The sequence below is a fragment of the Oncorhynchus tshawytscha genome, linkage group LG33, assembly GCF_018296145.1.
Source record: "Oncorhynchus tshawytscha isolate Ot180627B linkage group LG33, Otsh_v2.0, whole genome shotgun sequence".
Classification (NCBI taxonomy): domain Eukaryota; kingdom Metazoa; phylum Chordata; class Actinopteri; order Salmoniformes; family Salmonidae; genus Oncorhynchus; species Oncorhynchus tshawytscha.
The window spans coordinates 26,040,181-26,066,027 of NC_056461.1; the positions used below are offsets into that span (position 1 = coordinate 26,040,181).

At 41.5% G+C, this 25,847-nt stretch overlaps 2 protein-coding genes across 6 annotated transcripts; both read right to left on the reverse strand.

The window, feature by feature from the left end:
* Positions 1 to 536: 536 nt before the first annotated feature.
* LOC112233463 (general transcription factor 3C polypeptide 5-like) lies at positions 537 to 15,528 on the reverse strand. 4 transcript variants are annotated; one of them, XM_024401106.2, is made up of 11 exons: positions 14,820 to 15,523; positions 14,321 to 14,519; positions 13,563 to 13,761; positions 13,086 to 13,281; positions 11,213 to 11,317; positions 10,602 to 10,716; positions 10,395 to 10,475; positions 10,197 to 10,282; positions 9,989 to 10,071; positions 7,275 to 7,417; positions 537 to 813 (listed from the first exon to the last, which is right to left on the reverse strand). In XM_024401106.2, exons 1-11 carry the CDS (start codon positions 15,039 to 15,041, stop codon positions 662 to 664), a joined length of 1,581 nt encoding a protein of 526 aa, XP_024256874.1. In that variant the 5' UTR covers positions 15,042 to 15,523; the 3' UTR covers positions 537 to 661. The 4 variants fall into 4 exon arrangements, with proteins under 4 accessions (XP_024256874.1, XP_042167240.1, XP_024256876.1 ...); XM_024401108.2 differs by having other exon boundaries at positions 652 to 813; positions 7,280 to 7,417; positions 14,820 to 15,525; XM_024401107.2 differs by lacking the exon at positions 537 to 813 and adding an exon at positions 6,344 to 6,659 and having other exon boundaries at positions 14,820 to 15,528.
* Positions 15,529 to 20,737: 5,209 nt separating this feature from the next.
* On the reverse strand, positions 20,738 to 25,772 carry LOC112233461 (zinc finger protein Gfi-1b-like). Of its 2 annotated transcripts, XM_024401103.2 has the most exons (7): positions 25,585 to 25,772; positions 24,841 to 24,947; positions 22,874 to 23,044; positions 22,479 to 22,708; positions 22,171 to 22,308; positions 21,819 to 21,984; positions 20,738 to 21,312 (listed from the first exon to the last, which is right to left on the reverse strand). In XM_024401103.2, the coding sequence occupies exons 2-7, from the start codon at positions 24,938 to 24,940 to the stop codon at positions 21,134 to 21,136; spliced, it is 984 nt and encodes a 327-aa protein (XP_024256871.1). In that variant the 5' UTR covers positions 24,941 to 24,947; positions 25,585 to 25,772; the 3' UTR covers positions 20,738 to 21,133. The 2 variants fall into 2 exon arrangements, with proteins under 2 accessions (XP_024256871.1, XP_024256872.1); XM_024401104.2 differs by lacking the exon at positions 25,585 to 25,772 and having other exon boundaries at positions 22,874 to 22,955.
* Positions 25,773 to 25,847: the final 75 nt, after the last annotated feature.

Sequence of the window (25,847 nt, forward strand, 5' to 3'; positions counted from 1 at the left end):
ACATCAAATAACTCATGCAAGCAGTAAAATGATTTTAAAATAAAAATACACATTACGGAACAGCGGGGACCGTGAAGATACACAGTGGCCTAAGGGCACACAATGTGTTGTCAATGTATTGTAATGTTTTAAAAATTGTATAACTGACAATTTTGCTGGACCCCAGGACTCCATAATAAATACAAATCAGAGCTCATCTCGTTACTACATATTTTGCAGCTCATGTAACTTAATCTATACAGTTTAGAGATTAGTTAGGTGTCAAGAGAATATGCAGACAGGCAGCAAAACAAATGGCATCCTGGGTGGATGGTGTACAGGTATGTGACCGTGGGTATGGGCAGCAGTATGCATGGTGACACAGTTAGACACAGACACATGCTATTTTTGGAGGTGTGTTGAAAGTGTTTCTTGTCACTTTTTCCATTGGTTATTGTTATGTGTACAGCCAGAAACTCACCAACTAATAGCTTACTGATAACTGATACACTTCTCCTGAATACATTTTTCCATTGTGGACAATAAGGAAAGATCACTCAACTTAAACACATTTATTCACACTAATTTGCAAATACACAAAAAAGTATGTTTGTATAGAGAACGAAGCAAGTTTGTACAATTCCAGTCCATTTCTCAGGGCAGGGATAGACCGTGTCCATCCTCACATATAATCCAGCATCTCCGTCTGCATCTCATTGTCACTCCCCTCTGAGGGATGAAACTCATCTTCCTCATTCTCCTCTTCATCATCCTCTCCACTTTCTGGAGTCTTTCGCCTGGGAATAGAACTCTCAGGCCCAGAAGAGTATGGAGCTGCAGAAAGCACAGATATACTGTATGATGGACTAAAACATTCAATAACCCCATAATTGATTAAAATCTTACAGAAACAAGTCAAATGATACACACAAACTCACTTATTTAATGGACAATTAATTTATGCACACGTTATCTAACATGCTATACTGAACAAAAATATAAAAAGCAACATGTAAACTGTTGGACCCATGTTTCATGAGCTGAAATAAAAGATCCCAGAAATGTTCCATAGGTACAAAAAGTTATTACTCTCAAATGCTGTGCACAAATTTGTTTAAATATCTGTTAACATTTCTCTATTGCCAAGTTAATCCATCTACCTGACAGGTGTGGCATGTCAAGAAGCTGATTAAAACAGCACAATCATTACACAGGTGCACCTTGTGCTGGGGACAAAAGGCCACTCGGAAATGTGCCATGTGTCACATAACGCCACAGATGTCTCAAGTTGAGGGTGTGTGAAATCGGCATGCTGACTGCAGGAATGTCCACCAGAGCTGTTGCCAGAAATTGTAATATTCATTTCTCTACAATGTCATTTTAGAGATTTTGCAGTACGTCCAACTGGCCTCACAACAGCAGACCACGTGTATGGCGTCAAGTGGGCGAGTATTTTGCTGATGTCAACATTGTGAACAGAGTGCCCCATGGTGGCGGTGAAGTAATGGTATAGGCTCGGCCTAAGCTACGGACAATGAACACAACTGCATTTTAGCAATGGCAATTTGAATACACAGCAACCATAACGAGATCCTGAAGCCCATTATCGTGCCACTTATCCGCCGCCATCACTGCGTGTTTCAGCATGATAATGCACAGACCCATGTCGCAAGGAACTGTACACAATTCCTGGAAGCTGAAAATATCCCAGTTCTTCCATGACCTGCATACTCAGACATGTTCCCCATTGAGCATGTTTGAGACGTGTACGACAGCGTGTTCCAGTTCCCGTCAATATCCAGCAACTTCGTACAGCCATTGAAGAGGAGTGGGACAACATGGTACAGGCCACAATCAACAGCCTGATCAACTCTATGCAAAGGAGATGTGTCGTACTGCATGAGGCAAATGGTGGTCACATCAGATACAAACTGGTTGTCTGATCCATGCCCCTAAGGTATCTATGACCAACAGATGCACACAAATTCAGCAAAAATAGAAACGTCATTCCACTGTCAACTGTGTTTATTTTCAGCAAACTTAACATGTGTAAATATTTGTATGAACAGAAGACTCAACAACTTTTTTATTTAACCAGGTAGGCTAGTTGAGAACAAGTTCTCATTTACAACTGTGACCTGGCCAAGATAAAGCAAAGCAACACAAACAGAGTTACACAGGAAACAAACAAAGTCAATAATACAGTAGAAAAAGTCTATATACAGTGTGTGCAACTGAGGTAGGATAACAGAGGTAAGGCAATAAATAGGCCGTAGTGGCAAAATAATTATAATACAGTAATTAAACACTGGAGTGCTCGATGTGCAGAAGATGAGTGTACAAGTAGAGATACTGGAGTGCAACGGAGCAAAAATAAATCAAAGATAACAGTACGGGGATGGGGTAGTTGGATGGGCTATTTACAGATAGGCTATGTACAGGTGCAGTGAGGTGCTCTGACAGCTGGTGCTTAAAGCTAGTGAGGGAGATATGAGTCTCCAGCATCAGTGATTTCTGCAGTTCTTTCCAGTCATTGGCAGCAGAGAACTGGAAGGAAATGTGGCCGAAGGAGGAATTGGCTTTGGGGGTGACTAGTGAAATATACCTGCGGGAGCGTTTGCTATGGATGGGTGCTGCTATGGTGACCAGTGAGCAAAGACTTATAGATGATGACCTGAAGCCAGTGGGTTTGGCGACGAATATGAAGCGAGGGCCAGCCAACGAGAGTGTACAGGTCGCAGTGGTGGGTGGTATATGGGGCTTTGGTGACAAAACGGATGGCACTGTGATAAACTGCATCCAGTTTGCTGAGTAGAGTGTTGGAGGCTATTTTGTAAATGTTATCGCCGAAGTCAAGAATCGGTAGGATAGTCAGTTTTACGAGGGTATGTTTGGCAGCATGAGTGAAGGATGCTGTTTGCGAAATAGGAAACTGATTCTAGATTTCATTTTGGATTGGACATGCTTAATGTGAGTCTGGAAGGAGAGTTTACAGTCTAACCAGTCACCTAGGTATTTGTAGTTGTCCACATATTCTAAGTCAGAACCGTCCAGAGTAGTGATGTGGGGCAGGCGGGCAGGTGAAGAGCATACATTTAGCTTTACTTGCATCTAAGAGCAGTTGGAGGCCACGGAAGGAGAGTTGTATGGCATTGAAGCTCATCTGGAGGTTAGTTAACACAGTGTCCAAAGAAGAAGCATACAGAATGGTGTCGTCTGCGTAGAGGTGGATCAGAGAATCACCAGCAGCAAGAGCGACATCATTGATGTATTCAGAGAAGAGAGTCTGCCAGAGGTCCGGACAACAGGCCCTCCGATTTGACACACTGAACTCTGAGAAGTAGTTGGTGAACCAGGCGAGGCAGTCATTTTAGAAACCAAGGCTGTTTAGTCTGCCGATAAGAATGTGGTGATTTACAGTCGAAAGCCTTGGCCAGGTCGATGAATACGGCTATACAGTATTGTCTCTCATCGATGACGGTTATGATATCGTTTTGTACCTTGAGCGTTGCTGAGGTGCACCCGTGACCAGCTCTGAAACCAGATTGCATAGCGGAGAAGGTACGGTGGAATTCTAAATGGTCGGTGATCTGTTTGTCTTGGCTTTCGAGGACTTTAGAAAGTAGAGGTTGACCGATTATGATTTTTCAACGCCGATACCGATTATTGGAGGGCCAAAAAACCCGATACCGATTAAAATCAGCCAATTTTTTTAAACAATGTATTTGTAATAATAACATTTACAACAATACTGAATGAACACTTATTTTAACTTAACATAATACATAAATAATGAAACATGTTCAATTTGGTTTAAATAATGCAAAAACACAGTTGGAGAAGTAAAAGTGCAATATGTGCTAACGTTTCAGTTCCTTGCTCAGAACATATGAAAGCTTGTGGTTCCTTTTAACATGAGTCTTCAATATTCCCAGGTAAGAAGTTTTAGGTTGTAGTTATTATAGGACTATTTCCTTCTATACCATTTGTATTTCATTAACCTTTGACTATTGGATGTTCTTATAGGCACTTTAGTATTGCCAGTGTAACAGTATAGCTTCCGTCCCTCTCCTCGCTCCTCCCTGGGCTCGAAGCAGCAACACAACAGTCACCATTGAAGCAGCGTTACCCATTGTTGAGCAAGGGGAACAACTACTAGAAGGCTCAGAGCGAGTGACGTTTGAAACGCTATTAGCGCACGCTAACTTGCTAGTCATTTCACTTCGGTTACACCAGCCTCACGCGCCTGCTTCTGCCTACCACCGCACAGTCAGATACTTGCATGCTTGTATGCTCAGTCAGATTATATGCAACGCAGGACACGCTAGATAATATCTAGTAATATCAACCATGTGTAGTTAACTAGTGATTATGATTGTTTTTTATAAGATAAGTTTAATGCTAGCTAGCAACTTACCTTGGCTTACTGCATTCGCGTAAGAGGAAGTCTCAACGAGAGAGAGGCAGGTCGTTATTGCGTTGGACTAGTTAACTAAGGTTGCAAGATTGGATCCCCCGAGCTGAACAAGGCAGTTAACCCACCGTTCCTAGGCAGTCATTGAAAATAAGAACGTGTTCTTAACAGACTTGCCTAGTTAAATAAAAGGTATATATATATATATATATATATATAAAAATGTAAATTGGCGCCCCAAAAATACAGATTTCCAATTGTTATGAAAACTTGAAATCGGCCCTAATTAATCTGCCATTCCGATTAATTGGTTGACCTCTATTAGAAAGGCAGGGTAGGATAGATATAGGTCTGTAGCAGTTTGGGTCTAAAGTGTCTCCCCCTTTGAAGAGGGGTATGACCGCGGCAGCTTTCCAATCTTTGGGGATCTCAGATGATACGAAAGAGAGGTTGAACAGGCTAGTAATAGGGGTTGCAACAATTTCAACAGATAATGTTAGAAAGGGTCCAGATTGTCTAGCCCGGCTGATTTGTAGGGGTCCAGGTTTTGCAGCTCTTTCAGAACATCAGCTTTCTGGAACTGAGACATACTGAACAAGTTCCACAGACATGTGACTAATACAAATGGAATAATGTGTCCCTGAACAAAGGGGGGGGTTCAAAAGTAACAGTCAGTATCTGGTGTGGCCACCAGCTGCATTAAGTACTGCAGTGCATCTCCTCCTCATGGACTGCACCAGATTTGCCAGTTCTTGCTGTGAGATGTTACCCCACTCTTCCACCAAGGCACCTGCAGGTTCCCGGACATTTCTGGGGGGGGGAATGGTCCTAGCCCTCACCCTCCAATCCAACAGGTCCCGGCCGTGCTCAATGGGATTGAGATCTGAGCTCTTCGCTGGCCATGGCAGAACACTGACATTCATGTCTTGCAGGAAATCACGCACAGAACGAGCAGTATGGCTGGTGGCATTGTCATGCTGGAGGGTCATGTCAGGATGAGCCTGCAGGAAGGGTACCACATGAGGGAGGAGGATGTCATCCCTGTAACGAACAGCGTTGAGATTGCCTGCAATGACAACAAGCTCAGTCCGATGATGCTGTGACACACCGCCTCAGACCATGACGGACCCTCCACCTCCAAATTGATCCCGCTCCAGAGTACAGGCCTCGTTGTAACAATCATTCTTTCGACGATAAACACGAATTTGATCATCACCCCTGGTGAGACAAAACCGTGACTCATCAGTGAAGAGCACTTTTTGCCAGTCCTGTCCGGTCCAGCGACAGTGTGGTTGTGACCATAGGTGACGTTGTTGCCGGTGATGTAAGGCAGGTCCTCACCAGACAACAGGTCTACAAGCCCTAAGGCCAGCCTCTTCAGCCTATTGCGGACAGTCTGAGCACTGATGGAGGGATTGTGCGTTCCTGGTGTAACTCGGGCAGTTGTTGTTGCCATCCTGTTCCTGTCCCGCAGGTGTGAAGTTCAGATGTACCAATCCTGTATAGGTGTTGTTACACGTGGTCTGCCACTGCGAGGACGATCAGCTGTCCATTATGTAGCGCTGTCTTAGGCATCTCACAGGACGGACATTGCAATTTATTGCTCTGGCCACATCTGCAGTCCTCATGCCTCCTTGCAGCATGCCTAAGGCACGTTCATGCAGATGAGCAGGGACCCTGGGCATCTTTCTTTTGGTGTTTTTCAGAGTCAGTAGAAAGGTCTCTTTAGTGTCCTAAGTTTTCATAACTGTGACCTTAATTGCCTACCGTCTATAAACTGTTAGTATCTTAATGACCGTTCCACAGATGCATGTTCATTAATTGTTTCATTGACCAGGCATGGGGAAAGTGTTTAAACCCTTTACAATGAAGATCTGTGAAGTTATTTGGATTTTTACAAATTATCTTTGAAGGACAGGGTCCTGAAAAAGGGATGTTCCTTTTTTTGATGAGTTTATGTATTCCCAGTTATGTGAAATCCATCGATTAGGGTCTAATGAATGTATTTCATTTGACTGATTTGAAACTGTTTGAAGTTGCCCGTTGCGTTTATATTTTTCTTCAGTATAGATGCACCCATTGTTCCCACACTTGCACACCGGCAGTGGGGAAGTAACCACAACCTCAGACAGACTGTTGTGTCCAGAGCTAGAGGAAAGTATTCTCATGGTGACTGGGCCAGCAGCATGGTTGATCTTGGACCACACTAGTTCACTTCACATCAGGGATAGCGGAAGAAGGGTCGCTGAAGGTGTGGCCGAACCCCCTGGTCAGATAAGTGAAATAGACATCAACTGTAGGCCTATAACCTCTCACATGAAGCATAATATAATATTAACTCCTGCTGAATTATGCATTTCTTGCAGTAAATTCATAAACCAAATGTCAATTTAGTCTCGGGAACAGGAGTGTAGAAATGCTATCTTTTTCAGCAATATAAAAAGCTGACAGTATTCCAACCAACCACATAAAATATGCATCCAAGAAGAACTGCAATATTACCAGAAACAAGTTGGATCATTTTCCCAGCCTTTCATTTCCTTAAAACCAGTCAAACTGAGGTTCTTTGGACATTTCGAATAACAAAATTGCCTACCAAATGTTGGAAATTATATGTAAAAAGTATAGGCATAGCAACTATTTTTTCATGCACAACATCTGGACATTAATAAAAAGCAGCTTGACCTGTGGGAAGGACTGTAGTCATCACTTGTTGTGTTTAGTAACAGTTCTATCCCTGACCAGGGGGTTCTCCTTCAACTCTTATGAAAGAACTGCAATTCAACACACACACTCAAACCCCCCTAAACACCATGAAGTCAAACTCTGCCAGGTCGATCATAGGTGAATGCTGCACCAGTGTTAGAGAGAGAGGTCTCACCTGACCTCTTGGCACGGATAACCTGCTTGATCATGGAGGACATGATATCTCGGAGGTCATCAGAGGTGTGGGACAGACACCAGCCATCCCTCTCGTCACACTCCTCCTCCTGGCCATCGTTCCGACTGATCACGTTCCTTATGCTGAGCCAGGAGCAGGGTCATAACATTAGACACAAACAGACAACATGCAGAGACCTTTGCCACTGCATTTCCAAAGGAGATTAGTCCAAATATACAGTGCCTTCAGAAAGTATTCTCACCCCTTGACTTTTTCCACATTTTGTTGTTACAGCTAGAATTTAAAATTGATTAAACTTAAGATGTTTTTTGTCACTGGCCTACACACCAAAACCCATAATGTCAAAGTGGAACTATGTTTTTCAAAAATGTTTACCTAACGAAAAGTTGAAATGTCTTGAGTCAATAAGTATTCAACCCCTTTGTTATGGCAAGCCTAAATAAGTTCAGGAGTAAACAGTTGGTTAACAAGTCACATAAGTAGCATGGACTCACTGTGTGCAGTAATAGTGTTCAACATGATTTTTTAATGACTACCTCATCTCTGTACCCCACACACTCCCGAGTGGCGCAGCGGTCTAAGGCACTGCATCTTAGTGCAGAAGTTTCACTACAGACCCTGGTTCGATTCCAGGCTGTATCACAACTGGCAGTGATTGGGAGCCCCATAGGGGGACACACAATTGGCCCAGCGTCATCCGGGTTAGGGTTTGGCCGGGGTAGGCCGTCATTGTAAATAAAAACGTGTTCTTAACTGACTTGCCTAGTTAAATAAAGGTTACATTTTTTTTAAAACATACAGATAATTGTAAGGTCCCTCAGTCGAGCACTAAATTTCAAACAGATTCAACCACAAAGATCAGGGAGGTTTTCCAAAGCCTCTCAAGGAAGGGCACCTATTGGTAGATGGGTAAAAAAAAAAAAGCAGACAATGCCAGAGGGGAAGGAAACCGCTTAGGGATTTGACCATGTGGCCAATGGTGACTTTAAAACAGTTACAGGGTTTAATGGCTGTGTTCCGGGAAAACTGAAGATGGATCAACATTGTTGTTACTCTACAATTCTAACCTAATTGACAGAGTGAAAAGGAGGAGGCATGTACAGAACAAAATCAAATAAAAATCAAACCTTGCATCTTGTTTGCAACATGGCACTAAAGGAATACTGCAAAATAATTAACTTTTTGTTCTGAATACAAAGTGTTATGTTTGGGACAAATCCAATACATTACAGAGTACCACTCTCCATATTTTCAAGCATAGTGGCTGTTGCATCATGTTGTGGGTATGCTTGTAATTGTTAAGGACTGCAGAGTTATTCCTGGAAAAAGAAAGAATGGAGCTAAGCACAGGCAAATACCTAGAGGAAACCCTGCTTCAGTCTGCTTAACCAACAGTCACTGGGAAATGAAATCACCTTTCAACAGGGCAATAACCTAAAACACAACGCCAAATCTACACTGGAGTTGCTTCCTAAGAAGAATGTGAATGGTGCGGCCGAGTTACAGTTTTTACTTAAATCGACTTGAAAATCTATGACAACACCTGAAAATGTTTATCTAGCAATGATCAACAACCAATTTCACAGAGCTTGAAGAATTTTGAAAAAAATACAATTGGGAAATGTTGCACAATCCAGGTGTGGAAAGCACTTAGAGACTTACCCAGAAAGACTCACAGCTGTAATCAATGCCAAAGAAGCTTCTACAAAGTAGAAGTAATACTTATGTAAATGAGATATTTCTGTATTTTTCAACAACAAAAAAAATGTATGACTGTCAGTATGGGGTATTGTGTGTACATGGGTGAGAAAAATAATACATTTAATTCATTTTGAATTCAGGCTGTAAAACAACAAAATGTGGAATAATTCAAGGGGTATGATTACTTTCTGAAGGCACTGTAGTTATGTTTAGACTGTATTATTAAATAAATCCAAAGAAAGGTCCCTTGGGGGAAGGATGTTTGGCATACCTTAGAATAATTAATAAAGTTAGTTAAATTTTTCACATTTTGGCCTTACACACACACACCTTATTTTAGACACTACAACAATGACTCTATAGATGCTAAAAAGCCATTCTTGGTGTCATGTGAAACCTTACCGTGTGCTCAAACCCATTTAATTATTGAAATTAAAGGCCAATCACAGCCCTCCATTAGGATTGCATATTTAGTAAGTCACCAGCAGAAGGAGTTCCTTTGAATCCATTTTCCCATTCAATATATTGGTGTTGCTCATAAAATGTATCAGAACTTCAAAAGTAGAAGAGCACCAACTCTGGAAATGTTATGTACTTGTAGAGTATATTGTATAAAACAATATGCCAAATAATGATCAAAAAGGGTACTTAACAAATGTAGGTTTATATTTTTAAAGAACCATAAATTAATGTACAGAAATGGTATTATTAATCTCAACACTAGTCATATTTCAGAGCACACAGTACTGTTTAAAATGACACTATGTCTGACTTTGTAGCATCTACTGACTCATTGTTGTAGTGTCTTAAAGAAGACTTGGTAAGGCTAAAATGTAAACATAATTATTCTGGATACAGATTTTTTTTTAAAGGTTTGCCAAACATCCTTCCCCCAAAGGACCTTTCTATGGATTTTATTCCAGGAAGATCCAAAACAAATATATTTGGGCCAATCTCTAATGGAATCACCCGTATACCATGTTAAATTTTACCTCTCCACATCCAGATCACAGAGCTGGTAGAACATCTGCCTGTGGGGGGGCAGGGTCCCATCTCGGAATATGTATGAGGAATCCTGGACAAACAGGAGACAGGGAAAAAGGAGGTTGGTATCTGAGGTCTTATTACTGTGACATTCTTGTTAGTTCAGTATAATATTTATAGAGTGAGTAAGTTGTGGGGAAGTCTATAGTCTCTTACCTTCAGCTGGTATTTGGTTATATTTGCACTACGTCCACCAGCAGGGCCCTCAGGAGGTAAATCTGTCACATTAGCAGCCTGGGGCACTGAACAACAAAGAGGGACATTAGTGAGACAATTCTCACTAATACACACGGACACACACACACACGCATGCAAGCACAGACACACAAACCAGACATATGCCCAGTTACCCACCTGCTTTGTTAAGTGTGATTGGCAGGGTATAGTTGAAAGTGCTCCTCTTGGCCTTCACTGGCATGTCATTTATAGTATATCCTAAAGACAGTCACAGGGGGGAAAACACAGTCTCATAAAACAACGCATGATTAACAAAGGCTGTGGAATTAAATTGTCCCTCCAGATTAGATTGAACCAAACCTCCACCCTGCCCCCACTCCTCACCGTGCTTGGTACTGCAGCGGATCCTGAAATCCAGCACCTGGTATTTCTTGGCCTCTGGTGTCTTGCAAGGGTCATAGCCAAATCTCACCCAGAGGCTCCTCCAGGGGCCTGTCACCTAGAGGATACACATATCAGATTTCAATAGAATTTGTATGGCAAATAAGAACAATGGGCTGTTCTGTTGACTCACTCAATGATTATATTGCGAGGACTCCTGTTTTTCCCACTACACTTTAATTTAATATTCTATTGACCAAATAGATTTTCATGTTTGCGTCTTCTTTCTCTCTTGCCACCATCCACTTCTACTTCTCTCAAGAGGTTCATATCAAGTCAAGTGAATTGAATAGGATATGGCATGTAAATAGAGAGATGCCCCATTTCCCTTTATTGACCCCCTGCTGGTCTGGGTCTGCTCACCATATAGATTAGTTAGGTGTCAGAGAATACGCAGACAGTCAAACAATTGGCATCCTGATGAATGGTATACAGGTATGTGACCTTGAGCTTGGGCTGTAGTATCCATGGTGACAGTTAGATAGCAGACATATACTATTTTTGTAGATATGTTTTCTATCGCTTTTTCCATTGGCTGGTCTAGGTCTCCTCACCATATAGTAGGCCATGATAGGGAGCAGCAGCTTCAGTTTATCAGGGTGGAGGTCCAGGTTGGCCTTGACCGCGTACCCGGACCAGATGGGCCGGCTCTCAAACATCTACACACAGTGTGGTTTGGGAAAAGTTAACACAGGTGAGATATCAAAGCAATAGACTAAACATTTCTGATATGTACAATTTCCATAGAAAAATACCATAGGAACATCCTTTATACATGGTGATGTAAAAAAAATAAAAATAGGTAGACAGGTAATGCCAGTGATGTAGTTGTAAAAATAAGCGGGTAAACTCTGATCACCGGTCGCGGTGAAAAAAGTAACGCTCCCTATACTTTCAATGTACAGTACCAGTCAAAAGTTGACACACCTACTCATTCAAGGGTTTCTTTATTTTTAGTATTTTCTACATTGTAGAATAGTGAAGCATCAAAACTACACATGCGGGGATCATCCGTTCACCTACTCTGTGTCTCACAAAGACACGATGGTTTGAACCAAAAATCAGACCAAAGGACAGATTTCCACTGGTCTAATGACCATTGCTCTTATTACCTGGCCCAAGCAAGTCTCTTATTATTGGTGTCCTTTAGCAGTGGTTTCTTTGCAGCAATTAGACCACAAAGGCCTGATTCACGCAGTCTCCTCTGAACAGTTAATATTGAGATGTGTCTGTTACTTGAACTCTATGAAGCATTTACTTGGGCTGAAATTTCAGAGGCTGGTAACTTTAATGAACTTATCCTCTGCAGCAGAGGTAACTCTGGGTCTTCCTTTCCTGTGGCGGTCCTCATGAGAGCCAGTTTCATCATAGTGCTTGATGGTGTTTGCGACTGCACTTGAAGTAACTCAATGTTCTTGATGATGGACTGTTATTTCTCTTTGCTTATTTGAGCTGTTCTTGCCATAATATGGACATGGTCTTTCACCAAATAGGGCTATCTTCTGTATACCAACCCTACCTTGTCACAACACAACTAATTGGCTCAAGCGCATTAAGGAAAGAAATTGCACAAATTAACATAAGGCACACCTGTTAATTGAAATGGATTCCAGGTGAATACCTCATGAAGCTGGTTGAGAGATGCAAAGCTGTCATCAAGGCAACGGGTGGCTACTTTGAATAATCTCAAAGATAAAATACATTTTGATTTGTTTAACACTTTCTTGGTTACTACATGATTCCATATGTGTTATTAGGGGCGGCAGGATAGCCTAGTTGTTAAGAGCGTTGGACTAGTAACCGGAAGGTTGCAAGTTCAAACCCCCGAGCTGACAAGGTACAAATCTGTTGTTCTGCCCCTGAACAGGCAGTTAACCCACTGTTCCTAGGCCGTCATTGAAAATAAGAATGTGTTCTTAACTGACTTGCCTAGTTAAATAAAAAATTACATTGTTTGTCTTCACTATTATTCTACAATGTAGAAAACAGTAAAAAATAAAGAAAAACCCTTGAATCAGTAGGTGTGTCCAAACTTTTGACTGGTACTGTATTTCTCAACAAAAAGGTGGGTAAACTGTTGGGCAACAACAACAAAAAAACTGGGTTAACTGTGTTCACCCTCCACTAGCACACTGGGTATCGTCATCAAGGTCTGAGAGTGTCCATTGTAATTGCATCTAAATCAGAGAGACCAAATACAAACTACCCTACAGGCTAATAACACTTAAGTAAAGACTTCTGTCTTGAAATAGCAGTAGAATAAAAAAAACTAAGGCTCAAACTGGAAAAAAAGCTATGTTCCTATGCATATGTGATTAACATCATTTTAAAAAATAGTTTCAAACATGCCCCCCTGCTTTTGACTTCATGCAGTCTTCACAATGGCTTGTGAATAAACCTCAGTGGCCCAATGTAAAGTATACTAACCTCCTTCAGTTGTTCCTCTGCCTTTATGTCACTGGGGTGAACACACACTCTCTTCCAGTTGACCTTGGCAGCCTCCAGGGGCTCAGTGGGGATGTTCTGGTCATTAAAAGTGAGGAAGATGGCATTATGAGGCCGACGGGCTCGACTCAAACCAATCAGATTATCCCTGGAGACTGTTGGAGGACAATGGCCTTCTCTGCACGGAAGACACAAGACCACAATGGTTTAGCTAATAACCCCTACGGGTTGGCCAATGGCCAAATCTATTAGCACCTGCATCTTTGTAACTAAATAAGGGGCTTCCTGTCTTGCTCCTGTTGTGGAACACACCATTTTGTAAAGTTGTTGTTGGGAATTCTTATGCAGAATTGCTGACACACATGTTGACTTCCATTGGCATATTCGTTTCTGAGCTGAACACACTACCTCTGATGAGGGTGAAACTGTGTAGTGTAACACTGCTCCAATGCTGCTTACTTGTGTTGGATTTCAGGTCGGTAGTTATAGTCCACAGCACTGTCCAGGCGAGAGAAGATGGGTGGAGGAAGGAAGAGGGGCACAGGCTGCTCAAAGAACTCATTATTCTCTGGTTTACGCAAGATGATCTTATCGTAGAGGGATGTGTGTGAGCCGTCCTTTGCTGAATGCACCGCAAGATACTGGAAGTCTGCCATCCCTGCAACAAATCACAATATACACTGAGTGTACAAAACATTAAGAACACCTTCCTAATATTTAGCAGCGCAACACCCCCCCCCAAACTAAATTTGTCGTAAGCATTCTACAGGGATGCTGGCCCAGGTTTTAGTCCAATGCTACCCACAGTTGTGTCAAGTTGGCTCGAAATCCTTTGGGTGGTGGACCATTCTTGATACACACAGGAAGCTGTTGAGAGTGAAAAACCCAGCAGTGTTGCAGTTCTTGACACAAACCATCAAGGCTTAAAAACCCTTCTTTAATCCATCTCCTCCTCTTCATCTACACTCACTGAAGTGGATTTAACAAGTGACACCAATAAGGGATCATAGCTTTAGCCTGGATTCACCTGGTCAGTCTGCCATGGAAAGAGCAGGTGTTCTTAATGTTTTGTACACTTAGTGTACAACTTACATCAACAAATACACAATTAAGAGTAATAACAGCACAGAGCAGAGTAGGGAGGCAATGGGAAGGAATCATAAAGTGATATAAAGGGGTCACAGACACTCAAGTGTTTGAAGTTTAAGAAGTTGAACCTTGGAATTTGTATGTTGTCCCAATGACACCCAGGATGTCCATGCTGATTTGGGCTTCCTTGGGGTTGCCTTTACGCACCCTCCTTTTCATGCGCAGCAGCAGGTTGGTGGAGGGGTAACGGTTTCCACAGACAGGGTGACAGAACGGGTCCTGGGGACGAAAGCGAAGTTCCAACCGTCTGCTGGGGTCAGCATAGGTCTGTGGAGAAGCACTTCCTTTTTAGTTCATCATCATTATTATGAACAACACAAATAGTGGTGGTGATTATGGGAACAACATGTGAGCAGGTATGTCTGAAATAGCTAACACCGGTTACCTACAGTAAACTAATATGGTGTGAATTCTAAAATGTCTCATTAAAATATGTCGCTAGCTATATACACACACACACATACATACATATATATGCATAAACATTGCAAGAGTAACGTAGCAAGCGAGTGACAAGTCGCGCATGCGCTGATCGGCGTGTGTAGCTAGCTAGAATTGCTTGCTCACCTTGGACATCCCTTGTATACCCCCAATACTTTCCAGCATCTTGTCCACATTGGAGATAATACCTGGATATTCCACACAGACGAGTTTATTGTCCTCTGATAGGGAAAGAGTCGACGAACTCTCAGGCACAACACTGGCAGTGAACGTCTCATCACTTGTGCTGCCGGAGCCAGTTATCTCTTTCATTGTAAAATTCAAATCGTCCAACCCCGATGCTGCCATCTCACCTTTGGATAAATAACTGTCACAGTTTGAGTTGATTGCGTTATTTGAATGCCTTTAAGTTGACTAATTAGCTAAACAATTTACAGATTGAAGTGTGGTTTTCTGATTCGTAAAAAGCTCAAACATTTCGACCAATAAATCCTTACGGGTGGAAACAATTGGACGTGTTTATAGTTCCGACCAGAGAGAATGATTAGACTTGACGAATATCGGCTATGGAAGAAGCATGTTTGATGTCAGCTCCAATATTTAGTTTATCGCTATAAACCTCTTAGGCTATATTCAGCCAGGTCTAATAATTCTCACTACGGTCAGTATTATGCGTGATCCTTGGAACAGCCTAAGTATCCTGATAGCACAGACCCTCAAACTAGATCTGAAGTCTAAGCAATTTCAAGCCAGAAGGGGGCAGGAGAGAGACAGACTAGTGTAACGATTGTCAGTCTGTACTGCAAGAAAAAAGGCCATACAATTAAGTTAAGGTCAGGTTTTGGTTTAAGCATCAGGTGTGTCCTTGTGGCCTCTCTCGTGCTGCTAACTTTCCTTCACCTACCAACTTCCCCATACTGGGCTTAAACCAGTGATGCTCTACTTGACATTCCAACAGGTTGAACCACCTGAAAGCTATCAACTGGATGGCTCCATCCAGGACATTTCAAGCTAACGTTAGCTGTGGAGTGAGTTTATGGCACGTTCTTAATTGCGTTACACTAGCTACAAGTCGAACGGACATTTCCACCACTTTATAAACAGTTATTATGCTTTTAATATATATGCGCTAAAGACTTCATACACATTTTGATGTTTTATCGCTTTTGTTAGTCATACTGCACGATTCCTCGGACAGAAGATGGCGCCGACAGAGAAAGGCGATATTTTACGAGCTCCAACCCAACTTTGCCATTTAGTGACTTTTTTCGTTGTTTAGGTGGGCCATCTGGTACTCACTTCCGGTGTGCTCCCACGCAAATCAAGTACTGTACTTTGGTAAAAAGACAAATAAGGTTCCGTTTACGACACTGATGTAAAAATGGTATCCACAAGTTCATTTGACTCTGGGGAAGTAGATAAAGGGCCTCACTGTCAAAATCCTGAAATCTCCCTTTAATGTATACTTCGGTCTTACACATAAAATTGAAATGTTTGGATATTGTCTGAGATTGATAAAGCCACTTGTAATTTTCCTCACCCTATTGATACATTTTCTCTTGCCAACTTGAAATGCTATATCAGTTGTATCACCATTTTAAAAGTTTACTTTACGCTAAACTCCAATTTGGGATCCTGCCCCCAGAATTTCCTTGTTATTTAGAAAAGGAGTGATCTGGTCTTGCTGTTAGAAACTTTGAAACAGTGGTTTGTGCATTTGTTTCATGTCCTCCTCCCTCAAGTGTGGTGTAATCTGTATAATCTCATAACATCCTCCACCAGAAAGAGAGAATCTGATTATACAGAGAAGTAATATTAGATCAGCAAAGCAAGTTGTGTTAGAATATGTTGGAAAGGCCTACAATTTAGCAATGTTCTATTTAGTGATAGACATTTCTGTTTACTTTTTTAAAATCTGACTTCTGTGCCATGATGTGCCTCAAGATAAACAGTATATGTTTTCCATTGGCTTCTTGTTTTTTTTGTAGGCTTGATGATGGCTGGTGTCCTTCTGATAGATAGTCAAACTTTTGTTTTGACGTCCTGTTTCAGTTTTACCACTTCAGAGTCATTCCAACACAGTCACAGTCTATATTACAAATAACTATATTTCACTCCATCCCCTGAAATGGAGATAATTTTGGTGTGTAACAGCTGTTTGAATAAGAACCCTAGTGCCATGCTTGTCTAGAGTAGAGCCAGATAAGGCATTTGTGCTTCCTGCGTCAGGACGTATTATGAAGTTCTGTGCTTTGCGTGAGATGAGACGGTAGAAGAGGTCATGCTGGGAGAAACAATTTGTCATGTGGCGTGGTGGAGCCGGGGTGTCACACGGAGTGGGATCTAGCACCTCTGTCTATTGGTCCGTGCTCCTGTGTCTCCCAGATTACGGCTGTGTTGGGTGCTATCTCTGTGGAGGGACTGCACTCCTCCCTGTCGAGCCACTGGCATGTTTCCGACCGTTACAGTGTGGGGCAGCCATGATAAGACTATCACACACCCACCATTGCCCAGTAAGGCCTGCTGCATAGCCCCAGATTTCACCCTCTCTCTTTCCACCTCTTTCTCTATCTCTTTTACATTTTCACTCTTTCCTTGTTGACCCTGCTCAGTCCTCACTCCTTTTTCATCTTCTCTCCCTTCCCTCTCTCCTCTTCTCTCTCTCAATGCATCATGTGCTGTCAGAAGCCCATGCCTTGCAGCTGATTGTGTGGCGGTTGGAAAGGCAAAGCCATTTTTGGATGATGAACTGCCTCAGAGCTGCAGCGAAGATGGCTGCTGCCATTATTGTCATTCTGATCCACTGCACTCTTCCCCCTGATAACTGTCATTCAAATGGTATCACCAGGCTCCCACTCTCATGTGATCAGAGACCTACTTTCTGTGTGTAGGCAAATGGAAGAATGCTGCCTCAGTTTGGCTTCTTCTTTAGTTCATTAGTACAATAGCATTGAGAGTCAAGGCTAAACATAAACATGTAAAAGTCAAATAAATTTAGCAAAAGGATGATATGAATGTTGTATTAGCAAAAGTAGATAAAATCAAGCTTCATGCCTCTTCAATGTTTTACCTCTTCAGCTTTCCCAGCTGGGTTCTGGAGAAGAGCATGACTTTACCTTAATTTGATGCTTTACACAAACAAATAATCCACTCCCTGAATTTAAATAATGATTGCCTTTTATCTTCTCTTCTTTGGTAATCTGCGTGTGTTAGACTTGGCCTGGTCACTCCTCTCCTTCTCTGTCTCTTCTCTATCTCATATCATCCAGTACCTGGCTCTGAGGTCATAAACATGGATGATAGGGTTCTTTGTCCTTCAGTTGATTTGGAGTGGGGCAGTTCATGTAGCTAGGGATGTGTAACTTTAAAAATATATATATATTGTCAATTCATACTTTCCATGGACTTTCTATGTCAAGCATTGCTAACTGTAAATATAATACTATATGACTGTACATCGATGTTATGGCTTCCATTGCTTGAAACAGAGTAAATACTCAGTGTATGCTAATTAAAGTAGAACATAAAATAGTACATATTTTTTAAGATGGAGCAGCCCATGGAAGATATCCGTTCTTCAACATGTCTGCCCTAGCTTTTAGCCTCGGGCTGGCACACCTTTCCACCTTCCAACCCTTTACCAGGGCACAGACCAGGGATATTTTGCATACTCATTTGCAAGACAAATTTAATTCATCTTCTGGCTATCTACCTGTGTGTGTGTGTGTGTGTGTGTGTGGTTAGGTTAAGAGTGTGTGCAGATGTGTGCCATTATTTTCTTGTGTTTTACAGGGTCTTGGCTGGGTGGAACAGATTTGGACTTTTTTTCTTGTTTTCTGTTAATGTGTTTGTCAGTGTTAAGTCGGTTTCTGGTATCTGATTCCTCCATAAGCTTGCTGGCAAGGCAGTAGGCATGGGCCGTTAGACGAATTAGTGCTGCACAATTGAAAAGAAAGCCGTTTGCTTTGTTGATTTCACCTTTTGTTTCATTATCTTTTAGTTTAAAAAAACAAACAACTCAAACGAGGGGAAAATAATTTGTCTTGATTTAGCTTAAGTTTGTTGTTGAGCTGGAAGTGTTTAAAGATGTTCATTTTAGCTTTACTTAGAGTGGACAGTTTTACATTGAAGTTCCAGAGAAACGTACAGTTTAGTGCTTTGAAGGATTAGGATGCCACTGTGCCCCAGGCCGGCACAGGAGATGCAAATGAAGAGGGGGAGGAGAGAGAGAGCATAAAAGCATACAATAATTAATATATGCTGTTGAGACGTTACTATATTGTGTTGTTTTAATTAAAACCCTGCGTTGTGTTGTACTAAATGATAAAAAGCACTCACACACACCTGTATGCGAATGTTGAAAAGGGAAGTTCAGCTCAGGTGTGTGTGGGTGGACCTGGTCCCCTAACTTTCCCAGTTTCCCCCCAGGCTACAGTCTGGGCTCCACCCCTCCAATGCAGGACCCATGTCCTGTTTGTTTAGGCCTGCTCGTCCTGCTCCTCTCTCTGCCATTGGCTGCCTGTACAGTGTTTTGATTTGCTCTGTACCCTCACACCAGGATGCAACTATAACTGTTTCTCCTGAGCACAACGGACCCTGTTGCCTGGGTTAATATAAACACTAATTTGCATGGCACCACAGATTTGTTTACCAACTGTACCAGACAGTGGACAGGCTGTATGTTTCATTCCGCACCTAGACACTGATTTCTGTAACAAACTCATACTGCTGCTGTGACCATGTATGGGTGTTGTATTTTTCACCCACTGAAATTACTTTCGTGACAATTTCTCTGTGAGTGTTAATTTGGTGGTTGAAATCAGTTTTTTAGGCAAATCTGGAACCCTCCAAACAGGATTTCCGGAACACCAGGGAATTTATTGAAAGTTCATGGAATTCCACTACCCTGCAGCATAAAGTGGGAATTTAATATATTTTTGTTAGAAATTAGCAAACAGTTGTGGACAGTGGTAGGTCTAAAACCTCAAAACCTGATTTAACCCATAGTTGTACTTGGCCAGCTACGTATACAGTATTTGATGACAGATTTGACTAAGAAATGGTCTGATTTGACTGTAACAGCTTAAATGGCCTAACTGGATTTGGTGTTTGAGGAAGGTGTTGTGTCTTCATGAGAAGTGCAATGTGTATGTCAAAGCAAACCTGTCAGAATGGATGGGTGTGGTACAGTATGGGGACAGGCTGTTTGAGTACTCCATCCTCTGTCTGTCTGTTGTCATACCGTATATCCCAATATCATAACACAGAGGGAATACACTTCTTCCCACTTGAAAAACAACAGTGTGACTAACTAGAGATGAAGTTGAATGTGCAGACCTTTGCTTACGGGTGTGAAGAACTGCATCATACATGGGGAAGGCCTCAGCAGTTTGTATATTAGTGATTGAGATTTTGGAAGGATTAGGGGGATTGATCCTCCCTCTCCGCTCTTTGGTGAGCATGATGACATGCATGGACAGTCCATTCCTCTGTGTGACATTTGAAAACCCGGTGGACTTGAGATTTGCATGGTTTTCCAGGTATAGATTGGAATGATCTCTGACTGGTCATGCTAGAGATTTCAGCCCCAGACAACATGAGCTCAGCCTTGCAGAGGACCGCTACAGAGCCAGTTGGAAGACAGTCTGCATGCAATCTGCGCCATGAGTAAACGGTCACACATAAAGGCTTTAACCGTGAGCCATCTCATCTTACTAAGCGGACATGCTGCTTGCATTTGACCTTTTGACTGTTTTTTTCCTTTCCTTCACAATGTTCGTCAACTTGTCACACGACAGTGAATGCATGATTATGTTAAATATGGGCGGAGTGCGAGTTGTCTTTTCTCCGCAAACCACAGTGATTACGAGGATTACAATAAACTCTCAGCGTTATTTGGAGAGCATTTGTTCATTCATACCATTGCTTCCTTTTATTTGACACAAGATTCATTTATAACTATAGTATGAATGGCAAACGCACTCTTTGTGAACATATAAAGCTTTTTCTTAAATACATTATGCAACAAACTCATGAGACCCATCTCTCTTCACATTTTGACTTTAAAGGCCTTTGTCATAAGTATACAACATCATAATGCACCCAAAGGATATCAGTTGAATTATATTTTATTCCAAAGGGCTGTTCCTCCTTAAGTGATAGCAAATACTTTATGAAAAACATATCTTCATAATTTGCCTTAATGTATGCTGGTTAGCTGCTGGCTGATTGACTTAAAAATGCCTTTTCACAAGAAGGATAAGATTCAATACGATATGTGTAAAACAAAATGATTGTGTCCGTAGTGGCCATTTTGTGTCATGATGCACCATGATGCTCACCACTAAGGCACATGTTTGGTCTTTCTTTCCCTTTCTTTGCTATGTTGTTTTGCTAAGGCACTCTCTCCTCTTCTTCTCTATCCATTGTTCTCAACCTGGTCACTTCAGGCCATGCTGGCTCTCATGGTGTCTGCGGAGGTCCACCTTGCGTTGGAAGCCCTTGGCACAGATCTCACAGCCAAAGGACTTAAAGCCTGTGTGTTTACGACTGTGTGTGATGAGGTTGGAGCTCTGGCTAAATGCCTTGCCACACACCTGGCATTTGTGGGGCTTCTCACCTAAATAGACACATACAAAGACATGTTTAAACAGTGGCATTATCAAATCTATCAGAATCAAATATCACAGTTTCATTTTGTATTGATGCTCTTGCTGTACATGTAGTATAAAAAGTCTGAAAACAGATAACATGTTATGCATACATCTGTGCTGTAAAGTCAGTATCAGTGACTGGGAGGAAAGAATCGTGCCATTGTTAAGATTTGTCAAACATTCATTGGAGACATATTCCACCTGCACAGAGCTCCTTTCACAGAGGCCTTGGAAAAGTAGGAAAACCAGATATGCAAATCAGATGGACATTTGTTTAAGTTTATTTTTCTGATTCATCGGCAGTTATATTACTCTAGGAAACAATTCATGTTAACAGCACCTAGAAAGCAGAGAAATACAGTGTGAGGCAATCACTAACATTGCTTTTTAGTTTTCTGAGAAATTACAGTACAATCAAATCAGTGGTTGGATCCCTAACATTGATGCTCTGTGGATGCTCTTCTCTCCTCACCTGTGTGGATGTAGGTGTGTTTCTTCATGTCTGACTTCTGGTGGAACCTCTTTCCACAGTACTGACAAGGGTAGGGCCTGGTGTCGGAGTGGATGAGTAGATGGGTGGAGAGGGTGGAGGAGCGCTTGAATGTCTTTCCACACATCTTGCATTCAAAACTTCTTTTCTTTGTTTAAGGAAACATGTACTTAATTTATCATCTCATCTAAAATATCATTGTCATGAAAGTACTTTTCTATGGAAGTATACACATAACTTAGGGAAATTTGGACAATGTGCCAGAGTACACATCTCTGGTTGTCTGTCTTGTCTCCTTAACCATCTCCAACAGGACACTGTGCATTGTGGGTACCTGTGAGTGAACGTTCATGTGTTGCTCCAGACTGACAGCATGACCAAAGGTTTTCCTGCAGATGCTGCAGCCGAATGGTCTGGTCCCGCTGTGGGAGCGTCTGACATGCACCTCCAAACCATGAGGGGTTGAGAACACCTGCCGTGGCAGAGGAGGACAGGGCTAGGAGGAGCTTACCATGAAGTCACAATGTCAATGTGTAGTCTTTTAAACAAGTGTTCTGGCAGTCTAATTCTGTATAGGCCCATTAGTTATTGTCAGTTACACAGTGTAAAGAGAAAGCTATAACACCACTCCTGCATATGTACCTTGTCACAGGTGATGCAGTGATAAGTTCCCGAGGTGGGGTAGTAGTGTGTGCTGCAGTCCAGAGGTTGCTGGGGTTCAGGGCTTTGGCTGACTTTAACCCCAAACAGGCTGCTGGAGTGCTGCAGGAGGGAGGGGGGGAAGCCCATCGGACAAAGGTCATAGGGCGCAGGTACAGAGTCCCAGGTGTAGGAGGGCTTGTAGTATGCAGGGAGCTCTGCCATGTGAGCCTCTGAGGGTAGAAGTAATAAGAAAATTGACTCAATGAACACTTCCTCTGAAAAAACATTCTGAATCATATGTTGTCCCATTTAGGACCAATAAGGTTCTATTATATTATATTCCCAACGATTTTTGTCTCTTCACAACATCCCAGCCCAGTTGGAGGGTCTCTCACCTGATAAGTAGTATGGTGGAGGAGCACGGGTAACAGGTTGTCCTGTTGGGTCAGGGTGAAAGGGGACTGGCCATTCAGGCTCCTGTTCATTTTTCATGTAAGAATAGGGGTCGGGATGAGTGGGCTGACCCAGTGACTGAGGACTGACTGGAGACTCTGGACTCTTTGGTTCTGACAAGATCAAATCAAATAGAATGTTTTTTTTTGTCACATGGACCGAATACAACATGTATGGAGCCCTTTTCCAACAATGGAGAGTTAAAAAGTAATAAAATAAAATGTTTTATATGAAAAACGTTTATCTGTGAAAATGTACATAAATGTACAGGTAACTGCGAAAATAAAGGAAACACTTGAGTAAATGATGGATAGAAGGTATATTAAAAGCAGGTTCTTCCACACAGATGTGGCTGTGGTTCCGGAGTTAATTGAGCAATTAAAACATCCCATTATGCTTAGGTTCATGTATACAAATACGCAGTTTCCCATTATGCTTAGGTTCATGTATAAAAATTCCCAGTTTCCCATTATGTTGGCAATCATGGCTAGAAGAAGACATCTCAGTGGCCATGTCCTAATAACCATACTAGCATACTAAATAGTATGCAAAATAAAATAATTTTATAGTGTGCGAAATTTAGAAAATAGTATTCCCAATGCATCATCTAATGCACGATTGCGTTGACTCCCGCCATTCGTTCACTTTGGTACAGTGCATCAATTTATCTGATTATCAGCTGTTGTGAAACTGTTGAGTTGGAAAAGACAAGTGAATTAAATTAGATCAAACTCCGAAATGAGTATGCAGTTTAAGTATGTACACTGAACTAAAATATAAATGCAGCATGTAAAGTGTTGGTCCCATTCTGATTGGTGGGGCCTGGCTCCCCAGTGGGTGGGCCCGGCTGTCAAGTGGATGGGCCTATGCCCTCCCAGGCCCACACCCCTGCCCAGTCATGTGAAATCCATAGACTAGGGCCTAATAAATGTATTTCAATGAACTGATTTCCTTATATGAACTGTAACTCAGTAAAACATTTGAAAATGTTGCGTTTATATTTTTCTTCAGTATAGTACACTAGTATGGGTATTCCGACACGGCAAGTGACTTTGAAACAGGGGTCTCAAAGTGTTTAAAGTGTGTGTGTGTGTTGCCAGATCTCAAGCTAATGGAACACCATGGGAGATTCTGAAGTGGCGCCTGAGACAGACCAACAAACAAAACACAAAATGATGGTATTTCTCGTGAAAGAATGGTGTCGCATCCCTCCAATAGAGATCCAGACACGTGTACAATCTATGCCAAGGCGCATTGAAGCTGTTCTGGCGGTTCGTGGTGGCCCAACGCACTGTTAAAACGCTGTATGTTGTGTTTCCTTTATTTTGGCAGTTACATGTACAGTGCAAACTCTGACGGCTATTCTTCAGAAAAATGTATATTTTGCATATCCGTGAAACCAGCCCTAACCGCTCAGTTTCAATAGGCGAATTCCAATGAATTCAAAGAATTCAGCGAATTGTGAACGCATTGACAAATCCGACCATTCAATAAAAGTCGGAGCATATTTCCCTTGCTTTGGACGATACTTCGTCTAATAAATAGTTCAACAGGTGTTGCCTCTGTCCTCAATTTGATGTATTTTCTATGATGATGTTAATGAAACAGAGTTATAAAAGTCCCACTGCATGCTGCAACTCATAATTATGGATTCACTTTCCTCAAGTCAAATAAATGTAATTTGTTTTTCATTTTTTTGCAATAGCCTATAGTGGTGCAGATACTTAAAAAAAATACTGACGTCTGTGATGCACATGTGAGTAAAGGAAATGTAAACTTGTCATTGTCAATTGATGAATTATAAACTGTGGCAATGCATGAAATAACTAGCAAATCATTATACACTTCTCATAATACACGTGTAAAGGTATTGATGTGTCTCCATGATAATCTTGGCATTCTAACTAACCTGTAAATGCCGGGTCCCTCGGTTCGGCTTCATCTTCGTGAGATTGGTGCACATTGTAAGATGTGCACCTCTTGTTTTTCACCAAAAAGGATCGTGGCATGACAACGCTGTTGGAAAAAATAATTATGGCAAATGCTTATAGGCAACTCCAAATATTTGAGGTATTATGAAGGCCTAGGCCTAACATGTTATAATGCAGTTTACGAGTCTGAACTTTCAACATTTTTAGGTGGGCTGATATAAACATTTTGAAAGAGCGAGTTTGAGCGAGGGAAACAATGGGCTAAATAAATTATTATATGTTTAGGTAGGTTGTTTGACTTTATGCTGACACGAATGTTTTAAATGTAGGCTAAATAAACTGTAGTCCTACATGAATTGTACATTTAAAATAACCAAGCCATACCAACTAATTCCCAGAATATGCCACAAATAAATATGCTGTCAAATCCAATACAACAGAATGATCAATCAGTATTTGAGTTACCTATTTATGTATGTATGCTTATCATGAAATAACGCTGTAAAAGACTGAAATAAAAGCATATGATAGATAGGCTTGTGATGTTTAAAATAATAATATTACATTACTGACTTGGATAGGCTAATTGTAAAATGCATTCATTTATTTATAACCTAAATTAATCTATCGTAATTTTATTTTTTCGAATTATCAATACACATTTACATAAATTATGCGACAGGAAAAAAATCGTTATAATAATATGCACTTGCTGCACTTACCGTTAGTTCATAACAAGTAGGCTAGGTAGGATAGTGGTCGTATTACTGTATATATACTGTAAATATTTCCTAAAATCCTTTCGCAAAACTCAGAATCCAAACCACTGTAAGACATCGCACTTTTTGCTCTTTTCTTTTGCTCCCCTCCCTGATTTTCAATCAGCTAGTGTTGTGGTGGAATCTGACTGTGGTTTCAACCAATGAGAGCGCCAACTCACAGGTGGAAATTTGCGTAGAAAAACATATATGAACGTAGACACAGC

What these genes read in the sequence shown, in the direction of transcription:
- LOC112233463 (XM_024401106.2), bottom strand. Translation starts at nt 15,041, where the DNA reads ATGGCAGCATCGGGGTTGGACGATTTGAATTTTACAATGAAAGAGATA. An exon ending in AATCACACTTAACAAAGCAG is followed by an intron (nt 10,283 to 10,394) that starts GTGGGTAACTGG and finishes TTTGTTGTTCAG; the next exon opens with TGCCCCAGGCTGCTAATGTG. An exon ending in TAACCAAATACCAGCTGAAG is followed by an intron (nt 10,072 to 10,196) that starts GTAAGAGACTAT and finishes CTGTTTGTCCAG; the next exon opens with GATTCCTCATACATATTCCG.
- LOC112233461 (XM_024401103.2), bottom strand. Translation starts at nt 24,940, where the DNA reads ATGCCACGATCCTTTTTGGTGAAAAACAAGAGGTGCACATCTTACAAT. An exon ending in GAGGGACCCGGCATTTACAG is followed by an intron (nt 23,045 to 24,840) that starts GTTAGTTAGAAT and finishes TGATCTTGTCAG; the next exon opens with AACCAAAGAGTCCAGAGTCT. An exon ending in TCCACCATACTACTTATCAG is followed by an intron (nt 22,709 to 22,873) that starts GTGAGAGACCCT and finishes TTCTACCCTCAG; the next exon opens with AGGCTCACATGGCAGAGCTC.